The sequence below is a fragment of the Peromyscus maniculatus genome, chromosome X (genome assembly GCF_049852395.1).
Source record: "Peromyscus maniculatus bairdii isolate BWxNUB_F1_BW_parent chromosome X, HU_Pman_BW_mat_3.1, whole genome shotgun sequence".
Classification (NCBI taxonomy): domain Eukaryota; kingdom Metazoa; phylum Chordata; class Mammalia; order Rodentia; family Cricetidae; genus Peromyscus; species Peromyscus maniculatus.
In genome coordinates this window covers 116368036-116381485 of record NC_134875.1, presented here as the reverse complement: position 1 = coordinate 116381485, position 13450 = coordinate 116368036, and the positions used below count along the sequence as shown (strand labels likewise).

At 40.3% G+C, this 13450-nt stretch overlaps 1 protein-coding gene across 2 annotated transcripts in view; it reads right to left on the bottom strand.

The window, feature by feature from the left end:
* The window catches only part of Ace2 (angiotensin converting enzyme 2), a 50977-nt gene extending 38226 nt beyond the window's left edge, over positions 1 to 12751 (bottom strand). The window contains exons 1-2 of one of the 2 annotated variants that reach the window (XM_006973207.4): positions 12479 to 12751; positions 11365 to 11651 (exon numbers count right to left, since the gene is read on the bottom strand). In XM_006973207.4, coding sequence (XP_006973269.1) covers positions 11365 to 11550 — 186 coding nt within the window. In that variant the 5' untranslated portion in view covers positions 11551 to 11651; positions 12479 to 12751. Of the gene's footprint in view, positions 1 to 11364; positions 11684 to 12478 lie in introns of those variants that run through there. The other variant, XM_076562827.1, reaches the window with a different exon arrangement.
* Between the last annotated feature and the right edge of the window lie 699 nt (positions 12752 to 13450).

Genomic DNA, 13450 nt, shown 5'->3' with positions numbered 1-13450 from the left:
ATCTCTGTGAGTTCGAGGCCAGCCTGGGCTACAGAGTGAGTTCCAGGAAAAGCTCCAAAGCTACACGGAGAAACCTTATCTCAAACTGCCCCCCCCCCAAAAAAAAAATGTGATCTCAAAGGAAGGCTTCCTGGAGCAGGGCCATTTGGTAGGTTGATGATTTTCTAACAGCAACGAAAATCAACAGACAGGCGAGGATTCTGGTACCCACCTGCCCCCCATGCAGCCCCAGCTTGACAGTAAGCAAGATGGACTTCTTCTCTAGCACAGTCTTCTCTCAATGCACAACTTCACTTCCACTTGCCAAAGGATAAAAGGAGCAATTGCTTTCTCCAAGACATTGCTTTGGGCCACACAAAAGAGGTGGCAGGTGTGCTCCACTCCTGGAGTCAGACACTTCTGGCTAGCTGTGTGATTTTGGATGAATAATCTTTCCTATCTGCAGTTCTCTTACATGATTAAACAATTTTAGCAATGTGATTGTGACTAAAGGATTCTCATAAGGATTATAGCAATGAACACATAATAAAGTGCTCACCAGAGTGCCCCGACACATCCTAAGCATTTAATAAATGCTATTTCGTTGTGTATAGAGAAAAAAGTCCTTGTTATTAAGTTGCTTAGAATTGTATCAGATGAGTGGGATATGTATCAGGAATGCTTTCTCAATGAAACACAAGCATATAATAACATATGTACCACAAATGAATCAATCAGTTTATGTAATAAGAAGGTAAAAGTCAAATAGAGGTCCAAATTTGATGAAGTGTTCATAGAGGAGATGAGACTTAAGTCATCTTGAAGTAGGTAGGAGTTGGATGGCTGTAGAATGCTTTGAAAAACAATTTGCTTCCTTTTGAGCTTGTAAAAAACCCCACGTGATGGAAAATCATTGTGCCACTATTTTTATCTACTAACCAAGAGACTAAGCAAGGTAGTGGAGCTGGCAATCAACCCAGCATTCTGTCATAGAACCTATGGTAGACCAATCTGTGATGGCTTCCAAGATGCCTATATGTTATTGGTCACACCCATGTATGATATCCTCTTCAATGAGAATAGACTTATAAGCAATCACATGGAACAAAAGTAACAATATGTGCATATTTACATTATGTAAGACTGTCATTTTTATCTTGCTAGCAGGCCTTTTCCCTTGTGGACTGTAATGCAGCAAGATAACATGATATGAACTATTCCATGGAAAGAACTTCATGGCAAGAAACTGAGGCTGACCACTGACTACCATCCTGCAATTACCCAAGAACTTCAGTTCAGCAGAATGCAAAGATCTCAGTTAACCCTAGCCACACCTAGCTTGGCAGTGAAATTGGAGCCACACCTCCAATGCATCCTGATGAGACCTAGAAATAGAAGAAGCATGACTGGACTCCTGACTCACAAAAACTGTAGAATAAATGTGTGTGTGTGTGTGTGTGTGTGTGTGTGTGTGTGTTATACATTATGAGACTTAAAAAGTACTTTTAGCTCAACTTGCATTTTGCCTCCTGAACAATGCTCTTTCCTAAGTTATCCTTTTACATTTTATTTTACAGTTTATTCCATATCCTTCCCTTAAGGCTCCTGACAGCCTAGCTGTTACACAGAGACTCAAAGCCAGTTCATATCCATCTATTCAATTGCTTAGACTGTGGCTGCTGGCTACATGCAAATCATGCACCTGACTGATGTATGAAGCAAGGCTTAAACAACAGCTTCTATAGCTCCTCATCTTCAAGGACCAACCTCAGATGAAATAAGTAGCTTTCCACACTCCCTCTGTGCAAAAGCAGACAAGAAACCACTAAAACAGCCAAGTTTTCTACAGATACCCCGAGGGGTTTGGGAACAAGACACATGTTTTGTTTTGTTTGTTTGTTTGTTTTCAGGGTTTTTTTGTTTTTGTTTTTTGTTTTGTTTTATTTTGTTTTGAACAACCAGGGGACATTCACTGTCCAACTTCCATCTATAACTGTAGAGGATTCTATATTTCTATCCTGTGAGACTTCCTTGCAATTACAAGGACTACAAGTATAAACTACTAAACTCTACTTTTAAACATTCAAAAACCTATTGTAACTCTCTGTGAAAATTAAATCTGATGATTTCATTGTGGTTTTAAATGTCTGCATGTGAGCTTTTGTCTTAGGATGTAGGTCTAGTGACCCCTACCCAAATTGTGTCACTTTCATTTAAGCAGTAATTTTATCAAATAACATATATTTTCTTTTGTGTGACCCTAGATCTCTCTCTCTCTCTTTCTATCTCGTGTGTGTGTGTGTGTGTGTGTGTGTGTGTGTGAAAACTAGAAAGGAGACCATGGCAGAGGGGAAAATCCATGTTAAGGGAGGTGAAAGAAAAGAGGAAAGAGAAGAAAAGAGAGGATAGGACATAGAAGCAGAAGAAGGCCCTCTTGGGTGAAGACAGAGATGAGCAAGAGAAGAGAATAGGAAAGTGAAGACTGAATATGAGCAATGCATGCATGAAAATGCTACAATGAACCCTCTTACATTATGTTATCATTTAAAAATTAATTTAAAAGATAGTGAATTTAAAAAACCACCATATTCTGGAGTGAAGAAAAAGAATCTAGCTATCCATGTTATTAATATAATTGTATAGAATTAGTACTATATAAACTTCTTATTCCCTAGGCAAGTCTTTATGACCTATATTTGCTTCTTTCAAAATTATAAATCAGGGCTTCATCCTTTAATCAGGGCTGATAAATTATAGCCCTTGGGCCAAGCTCAGATATCACCTGTTCTTTCTTGAATAAAGTTTTATTGGTAAGCCACACATCCATTTATGCCATACTGTCTATGGCCGCTTCCTCTGCACAACTGCAGGGCTGGGTGCTTATAAAGAAACCATAAGACCTGCGAAGCCAAGAAGATACACTGCTTAACACTTTACTAAAAAGATTGTTGGCCCCTGCTTTCAATGAAGAACTATCGTAACTTTTAAGGCCTGTGAAGTATTTAATGTGCTAAACTACGCAGCTATCCCATTGAAAAACTGTGAACACACAGATGAGAACAGTTTCTTCTTGTGATAAGTTGCTGGAGATATAAAGCACTGCTGTCTTACCTTTTCTTTTTCTAGAGCTCAATGAGGAGACGTTAGACCATCAGCAACCTCCCAACACTACACCTATGCAAGTTCTCTGATGACAGAAAGAAAGAAAGAAAGAAAGAAAGAAAGAAAGAAAGAAAGAAAGAAAGAAAGGAAGGAAGGAAGGAAGGAAGGAAGGAAGGAAGGAAGGAAGGAAGGAAAGGAGAGAAAAAAAAGAAAAGAAAAGAAAAGAAAAGAAAAGAAAAGAAAAGAAAAGAAAAGAAAAGAAAAGAAAAGAAAAGGGACCTCCCAGGAAAGTTCTACCCTCAGGCACCATATGCTGGTCTGATTTCCAGATGTGGTCTTCAAACCTGCATCAAGCTCAGAGAACAGAGCTGCCTTGGTCACTTTTTAAACATACCCAGAGGCTTGCAAAACAAAAAAGAAATGTATTCTATTCAATGGAGTAGGTAGCACAAGTTATATGAATCCTGTCACTCCATTCTAGAACTCCAAAACCTTTTTATTTTGTATGAGAGGGTTGACATTTTAAGTTTTAAAACATTTTTTTTATTTTTTGTTTTTGGTTGGTTTTTGTTGTTGTTGTTTTGTTTCATTTTGTTTTTTGAGACAGGGTTTCTCTGTGTAATAGCCCTAGCTCTCCTGAAACTTGCTTTGTAGATCAGCCTGGCCTCAAACTCACAGAAATTTGCCTGCTTCTGCCTCCTGAGTGTTGGGATTAAAGGCGTGTGTCACTATGCCTAACTTAATTTTTGACTTTTATCTTCTGAATTCCAGTTTACTTGTTTCACGGTGACGTTTTCCCACTCTTCTTCTCACATACGGGTATTATACGTGTCATGAAGCAGGGTGTGGAACCATTAGAGACAGGGATTAAGTTCATTCTTTCCTTGGATAGAGACTAACAGCTTATTTAGCATTATCAGGCTCTGAGTTCCCCTGAAGACAGGAATAGGAAAAAGAAATGGGTATGCCAGAGACTCTACAGGACCCAACAGAAAAGCTGAAGGGCCCTAGAGATCACCAAGAGAATAAGCATTGGCCTCCTACTCTCTCTAAAGAACTTCTGATTGAAACAAGAACAACAACAAAAACAAGAAATAGTTGCAAGGCAATCTTCAAAACTCTCTTCAGGGACATGGACAGGAGTAAGTGGGGAGTTGCTATAGTTACTGCTAAATTCTGGAATCCTCTTGCTCTCTCTAGGATTAAAATGATCCAAAGACATGCCATACAGTTGTGGAGCTACTGACCTTGTTATTAAAAACCAAGCATGCCCATTTTGAGATCATTATTAAGAGGCCCCAATTTCCCCCTAAAACATGGGATCTTTGTGTGCAGGGAGGTCAGGATTGAGTTGAATTAACTAATAAAAAAGAGTTTTAAGGGCTGAGGAGATGGCTTAGCAAACATCAGGACCTGACTTTAACTTCCAGAACCCATGTTAAAGAGCCAGGCGTAGGCTGGGCAGTGGTGGTGGCACACACCTTTAATCCCAGCACCCGGGAGGCAGAGGCAGGTGGATCTTTATGAGTTCAAGGCCTGCCTGATCTACAGAGGGAGTTTCAGGACAACCAGGCCTACACAGAGAAACCCTGTCTCGAAAAAAACAAACAAACAAACAAACAAACAAACAAACAAACAAACAAAAAACAATAACAAAAGACCCTGTCTCAAAAATAAAGTGGATAGATCCCAGGGAATGACACCCACGGCTAACCTCTGGTGATATGCACGCGCACGCACACATACACACACTCCTACTCACACCTGTGCCCTTAAGGAAGATTTACAAAGAATCTTATTTCAAAAGTCAAACCACTGTAAACTACAAAGAAAGTGCAATGCCAAAAAATCTAGTGGCATTTTACTGAGAAGTTAATTACACTCTGGCTGCTGGATACTCAGTCTACATTTCCTGTAAAGATTTGTTGTGCAGCACATTACAAGAGTTTGGAATTAATTTTCATCGAATTCCTGAACTACCCGCAAACCTCTTTTGTTTCTCAAACAAAAGCTTTTTTATATTAACTTCTGAACTAACCTATTAGTGCAGAGGCATGGATGCAAATAGAAAATCCATCTTTCCTGGGAAACATTTCCAGATACCCAGACAGTGATGAAGTCTTCAGCTAGATATGTTAAGTGATAGTGACCTGAATGTAGCTAAAATATGTGTGTCTTGCTATCTCAATTAATTATTGTTCTGGTTAGTTTTTTTGTTAACTTGATAGACACTAGGTTCCTTAGGAAGAAGGAACATCAACTGGGTAAATGCCTTCATTAGACTGGCCTATAGGCAAGTCTGTGGAGCATTTTCTGGATTAATGATTGATATGGAAGGGCCCAGCACAATGTGGGTGGTGCTTTCCCGTCCCCGGGTAGGTGGTCCTGGAGTGTCTACAAACTTGGGAAGTCACCAGGAGCAAGCCAGTAAGCAGAATTCCCCCTGGCTCCTGCTGTGGTTCCTGTCTCCAGGTTCCTGCCCTGAGTTCCTCTGCCCTGACTTCCCTCAGTGATGGACTGTTCCCTGGACAAGTGTGATGAAGTAAATCTTTTCCTCCCCAAGTTGCTTTTGGTCAATATTTTATCACAGCCTCAAGAGAAACCCTAACTAAGACACTTACAGACCCAGCTTGGTTATTCTCCTATGACTTCTGTTGGAACTATGTATGATTTTCTTAGCAGTTTTCATCCAAATCCATTGGGGAATAGGGTGATCATTGCTTTTATTTCTTGGCCAGAAATGACATAATCTTAAAAGTCCCATAAGAAGACCAGATTATGGATGGAGTTAGCTATACACACCATAGTAGCAGAAAAAAGTTGGGAGCTTTAGAAGCCTGTTTTGAGCGAAACTTTTTCCTTATCCCTGTTTTCTGGTTCTGGCCTCACTCTAGGTAGGCAGCTTTTAGGGCATCATATGGATAAAGTTTTCAGCCTTCTTTTATTTTCAGGCATCTCTCACAACATTCTCTAAGTAACACCATACTATGCCAGATCTGTAGGCTGGCAATCCTGACTCCTGAAAGGTACCTCAGGAGACAATATGAAAGTAGCAGATGGCTCTCAGTAACATTATCATGATAGGACATGAACACACAAATGTCATATAGTCCAATTTGCTGTTCTGTATCAATTACCTGTTGCAATAATAATACTATCTAAGAAAGAACAAAAAAGCCTCAATAGCATAACTGTTTATTGTTTATGTGCCTAAAATAACTCAGAGTTGGCAGACACCTCTGCTGATCTTGGCTGGATTTGCATGCAACTCTGGAAGTTGGCTTCTGCTTGGGCAACTACTTAATAGTTGGCTAGTCTAAACCGGTTCTCTTGGCAAAGACAAAGGTGTGAAGGACAAGCCTCATTGTTCAAGCCCATTAAGCCACTGTTGTCGGCAGGCCTGCTTAACACAAATCGAGACAAATGATGAAGGACACACTCACAGAACCTGCAGTGCAGTGGCCCTGCAAAGTGACATGACCTTAGACATTATTACAGGAAAGGATGAAGACGTGTGTCCATCAGTGCAATTGACCATACTTCCTTAACCCAAGGTGGAGCGGCAAGCCACACATTTGCTTAAATGCTGTGAAAGCCTGTTTGGAGTTTTCGATGTCTCCCACTTTTTCGATTACAGTTTCACAGGTCTTATCAGCTTCACCACCTGTGGTGTAAGCAGTGCTTCCCTCTATTTACTCGGAATTTATCTCGGTTGGGCTTCCAGCTGAATTGCCTTTCAGGAAGAAAAAAATTGGGCCGATACAATTGGCAACACTCTGTCCTTTGTTGATCCAGGTCACACTTTTCCTTCACTGAGGTTTCCTGCAGCTCCCAGCCCTCTCTGACCCCCCCCCCTTTTTTTTAACTCATTCAGACTATTCTTGGGGAAGGGCAAGGCTCCTATCTTCCCTCCTTCTCTTCCTCTGTCCCTCCCTCCCTCCCTTCCTTCCTTTCTTTTTTTTTCTTTACATCTGAACACCAGCATCACATTTTTAAAGGCTTGGGAAGTGTCTCTTTTACTTTCAGAACCATTTGAACAATGTTAATCATTGTGGTCAGGCAAATGTATTTAGTTAATGTCTTCAAGAGACAATCTAAAATGACTTCTGATCTGATCTGAATCTTCTTTTCTGATCTGAAACCATTTCTTACAGTTCACCAGCTCCCTGTAACAGCCAGCTTACACACAAGTTGAATTTTCCAGACCAGTTCCAATTCATGTAATTCCATAATATATGACAACTTTTGGTGGTAAATGTTTTTGTTATAGTTAGGATTACTCTTATCAAATACTTGCTTATGCATTAGTGATCCTATAAAAACCTTCTTTGGGCATTTTATAAATATTTGTTTTATGAGAGAACATTTTTTCAGAACTTGCAAAGCCTCCCTGAAGCAATAAATGCACCACACTAAGATCAGAAGAACCTAATGACCTCAAAACTATCGGTGGTCATTTCAAGTATTTTCCTGTGAAGCGTCAGTTCTGGCTAAGCAAATGTTAAACTCTGGGAATTTCTGAACTATTTATTTTCTCTGTCCAAGAAGTTCATTTTCCATTAACCACCCCCCAAGATAAACTAGATCATCAGATAGTCTCATTAAAGCAAACTCACAGTTCCTAACTCTACAAGTCAGTGCATATTGAAGTACAAGTTTGGATCTATAATAAAACAGAGAAAAGTCTGCAGTGTGCAAATTTATGGGAACACATTCTCCCCTTTGCTCAGGAAAGGCTTGCTGTGCAAATACACAGATAGGGTTGATATTTCTTAATTCTTGACCCGGAATTCTCCACTGACAAGGCCAAGCAGCAGGCAAAGGAAGGGACATGACGGCTTTTTCCCAGAACCTAGTTCCCAGCAGTTGTTCTGTGAATCTCAGAAGAGCCTCGGCAATGAAAGGCTCTAGCTTCCTTCAGATCTGACCTTTCTGGGGCACTCTTGATTCAAGACCACCTGAGCTGAGCATGTAGCTAGTGCTGAGTACTTGCCTGGCATGCACAAGGCTCTGGGTTACACTTCTATACCACACGCCAAAAAATCTAATCAAACCTGCACACTTGAGATACCAGTGACACCGTGGACTTTTCAAAATACAAAGCCACTGAATAAACTGAATAATACTTTTTGCTGAAGATCAAACTAAATGCCAGGTACAGTATCAAATTACACACACAAACACACACACACACACACACACACACACACACACACACACACACACACATACACACTGCATATTTTCCAAATTCAGCATTCTCTTATAGTATAGACTACATTATTAATACTGCAATCATAATTTTATTCAGTTTACATCTGAGTCGAATGCGTCTGAAGGAAGTTAACACACTTACTCAACTAGATGGGAACAAATACAGAGACCCACAGCCAGATGTTATGCACAGAGTGAGAGACCTTGGGACACTCAGTTCTACAAGGGAAGTTTCCATCAAATCCCTCCCCTCAGAGCTCAGGGAACCCTGAGGAAGAGGAGGCAGAAAGAGTGTAAGAGCCAGAGGGGATGGACACACCAAGGAAACAAGGCTCTCTGGATCCACAGGATCGACACATATATGAAGTCACAGAAACTGACGCAGCATGTACAAGACCTGCACGGGTCTGCAGCAGATGGGTCCTAGAGCTGAAGGGAGAAATACACAGGTGCCCCCACCCTTAACCCAGAAGCAATCTCCAATTGATAACCACTTGCAAATGAAATTTTCATTTTCTCCAGGGGAGTCTCACTGGGCAACAAACTACTCTTCAGGGTAGTCTGCATGCCCAGCAGTGGATGGCCAACAGAAAACAAACTCAACAGCATCTTTGGAGGTTCCTTGTCTCATAATGTTGTGTCAGGGCTCTTCCTTTTTTGTTTTGTTTTGTTTGTTTGATTTTATTTTTATTTTATTTTATATATTCTCTCTGTCTCTGTCTCTGTCTCTCTCTCAGGGAGAGAGATGTGTATATATTACACATCTTTGTGTATATATTACAGCTTCCAGTTTAGTGTTTTTGTGGGATTCCTGAGTGTGCAAACAAGTGGGTCTCTGTGGCTATATCTGTTTCTTGTGCATTTTCGTGGGCTCTTTCCCTTCTGTTTGTTTCGTCCTAATCTGACATATTAGCCTTTGTTTTATTTTATCATATTTTATTTTTTTACTATCTTTTAGAAGCCTATTTGATTTCTAATGAGAGACAGAAAGGGAGCGGATCTGGATAGGAGGGGAAATGGAGAGGAACTGAGAGGAGTGGGGGGGACTGTAATCAGGATATAGTATGTGAGGGGAAAAGATCTATTTTCAATAAGACACTTAATCAAGACCTTCAGTGTGGAACATTCAAAGGAGGAACTGAACGAAGGCTATTTGGCCCGACTTCATGCTTACCATGTTATGGTCACACTCCGTGTACACTTATTGCCCCTTATAGCACAGTATATCTCAGCAACCTCATCTTAGAACTCCTAGAACACCTGTCCACTGCCTGGCATATAAGAGAATCTCAACACATGAACCTAGGAGAGAATAGGCAGCTGGACCATTTCCCTCCCCCACAATTGCCTCCCTTTGCAGGTAAAGCGCACCAGTTCACCTGAGGGCTTTGATGCACCCTTCACCGCTTTCTGACAAAGGGGATATGGAGTCCCTTCTCATTTTTCTTTCATTTAAATGTTCTTTTGTCCTTTAAAGGGCACACAATTTTCTCCAGTTTAAAACATCTGATGATTTATACTCTTCCATTTCTAGATTTTGCTCTCTAATCAACCTGTAGAATTAAACATGATAACACCCTTTTTTTGCACTGTGCCACTGAGCCAAACCCCAACACCATAATAATCTCAGAGATGGTTTCAGCAAATATCACTACATCTCAATCTGCATATGTAGGCCCTCAAAAGAACTATTCTGTATGTCTTCAAAAACCCTAACTCCCTCTGACACTAATAACAGCCCACCAGCATCAAGCATTCTTCTGGGGTTTTTGTATACCTGATGAAGCAAATATGAGTACTATTTATTTTTTTCACAGGTGAATAAATTAAGACTTGGGCGGGAAAGATGGCTTTTAAAATAATAAAAACAAATCTTAACATAAAAAGTAACTAAGACCCAGACTGTCTAATTAACCAACTCAAATCCACCCAACTAAAAAGTGATGGGGCCAGGATTTGGAGGTCAGTAGTCTAGCTCCAGGACAGCTAGCTTTCAAACATGATGTTTCACCATGAACCATTCAGCTGAGAATATCTACAGTACACTTTGGTCACCTCCAACAAAACTCAAATAAAATTTGAGAAAAAAGTTACACTAAAGAGAATGTAGGTAAGACCAAAGTGTGAGATCATATAAAAGCAACTCATTTAGCAACATTAGATTGTCCAAAAACTCCTTGATTTTCTTGAACTTTGGAAAAATAGAAAAAAAAAAAATCTTAGGATTTCAAAGGAGGCAGCAATTCTCAGGTTCACTCTGTTCTATGAATGGCAGTAATTTAAATACACAACACCCAGAGCATTTGAAGAAATGAGGCTTCTAAGCTACAGCTTTGAAGGAAAGCATTGCTGGGGGGCGGGCGGCAGGGGAGACACGAAAGTCTTCTCTTTAATAGTTGCTCAGTTTTCCATCACTTAAATATACTTAAAAGGCACTTCAGGATCCGTGAGAAAAAAATAATTCTAAGTCCTTGTACTTGTCAAGCAAAATCTGCTGCTTTCCCAGAGTAGGCTGAGAGTTTTCAGGACTGGTTTAATTATAGCTTTTCTTCTGTGACCTTTGGAAATTCCTCAGCACTCTGTAACAATGAAAGAAGGAATTCCCAAGTCCAGTTTCACCTAAGCCATGGTTACCTTAATTACTAAGCTGCTGCCTTCAGTAAAGTCTCACTTGCATTTTTTAGTTAATATGTCATTTGTAGCCCTCAGATAGTCCTGTTGGCATTCTGGGCTACAGAAAATTATTGACTCACTAACTTACAACGTTTCCATGAACGCTTTGCATACCAAGTATAGTCAGAATGGTGATGGTAACTTTATCAAATATTTTTCACTCGTCTCTGGAATCGTCTCTGGAATCTGGGCAGAGAGTTCATTCATAACAACTTTCCAAATGAATTCCAAGGTCAATTGAATTTAGTCGTCTGGAATACTAGGATCAGAGCTACAGAAGCAATCATTCAACCTCCCACTTCAGAGATTTCTATGATTTACCTATCTAGTTTTATAGGCCGTCATTCTAGTCTTTAATAAACAATCAATACCCCCTAGGTAGCCTCAAGAACTTACCATCTTTTGGGCATTCTCCTCAGTAATATTGGTGTTATAATTCCAAGAAGCAAGTGCACTTTGATAAGACAGGTCTTCAGCTTCTTGGTTAAACTTGTCTAAAAATATCTTGGCCTGTTCCTCGATGATGGACTGAGCAGTAGTTACAGCAACAAGGCTGAGAAGGAGCCAGGAGGAGCTTGACATCTTTCCCCGTGCACCAAGATCCCATCCACTGAGCAACTTTCCCTAGAGTAAAATCTCTTCATGAGTTTTTCTCTCATCAGCCTTTGAACTTGGGTTGGGCACTGAGAAGGGAAGACAAAAAAAAAAAAAAAAAGACAGAAGAGAACAGTAAACAAGCTGCTGAACCAATATGAAGTTAATCCTGGAGAGGACAGATATGTAAACAGAATTTTTAGGATGATTTTTTTAAAGTAAACTAAATAAAGACATGTTATTCATTAATCCTAGAAAACCTTAGCTCTGCTAACATTTTATGGCCAAATCAAAACTTGGACATTCAGTTAATATGTTCCTTAAAAGCTGTTAAAGATACACTGTGGGTTGCTATGATTTGACAGTAGCAGAAAAGGAGCTAGAGTTAGAAACCATGGGAGATATATTAGAACTTATATCTGTTCCTGACAATTCTATCAATAAGTTATTCAGCCTTTCTCTGTTTTTGTTTTCATTTGTTTGTTTTTCAAGACAGAGTTTCTCTGTGTATCTCTGGCTGTCCTGGAACTTGCTCTGTAGACCAGGCTGGCCTCGAACTCAGAGATTTGCCTGTCTCTGCCTCCCGAGTACTGGGATTAAAGGCGTGCACCACCACCACCGCCCAACCCCATTCTTTCCTTTAATTTCAAGAGAATGCTCACAAAAATTCACTTCTTTGCTTAACAGTTTCCTTTCCAAATAAGCAACTTCACCTTTGTCTTTATGAGCTTCGTTTAAAAAAATTCATTTCTTTCCCCATTTACGAAATTTTAAGACTATTCTCCACTATATAGGTTTACTCCTCCCAGTGTGGCTTTGGCCAAGTTTCAAGCTGTCATTTTCTATTTCTCTGGAGACATAATAAACTCCAGTTCTATGGCTGACTCCATCCTATGCCTCTTTTTCTTTGGCTTACCTGTTTAAAACTTAGCTGAAATCCCAAGGAAGCAAGAATGACTCCACATTATGAAATCCAAAGCATATCCATGTCAAGTGCTGGGCATCCATAGGCATGGAATCATGGCAGTGTGAACACCAAAGAGAATGCACTGCTTATCCTGTTGAAGTTCAGCAGCTGGCTCTGTGTCCTCATTCCCAGGGTGGAAGCATGGCATAGATAAAAGAGAGGAGCCACTTTAAATGGCAGGCCTCATAGGCCTGCTTGATTGTGATTATGAAACCTTCACGCAGAGAAAACATTTCTCCACCCAGAAAAACAAGTCTTCCAGGTTTATACGAAATGGTAATAACCAAGCCTGAAAAATAATTCCACTACTTCACTTTATTCCAAACTCGGGCAGCCAATTGTAGAATAGGGGAGCAGCAACTGTTCAAAGTGCTTTGTGTTAACAACATTTTCTTTAAGCATCACAACATACCTGTGGGCAAATATTTACATTGCCATTTTATGGACTGTGAAAATGAGCTTAAGCAGCTAAACCTCCCGAAGTTAATAAGAGGTGGAAGCGGGCCATGAATCCAGGCTGCCTGGCCCTAGAGCACAGGCTCCGAGCTAAATTGGGTGCTATAGTCTGGGCAGGAATGGAGCCCTACACAGCCAAAGGAGAAGTACTTTGTGAAGATGGTGGCTTTGGTCCCACTATAGCAAATGTGAATCAAGATAAAGCAGGTGGCAAACTTAATTAACAAAAACATTCAAAGCAAACGACACGAGGGAAACTTGGTGCAGACACGGCACTAAGGGTCTTCCATCCCCAAGGAATCTGAAATCTGCTGGCTTCTCACAGGCTTAAGGAGACAAACAAACAAGACAATGGAGAGCAGCATGTGAGTCTCTGAACAAGAACACTGCATGAGAAAAAAGCTGAAAGGAACCTCTTTTCAGATGACCTACAGAATGAAATATTTGGAGTTAGGCGGGAAAATA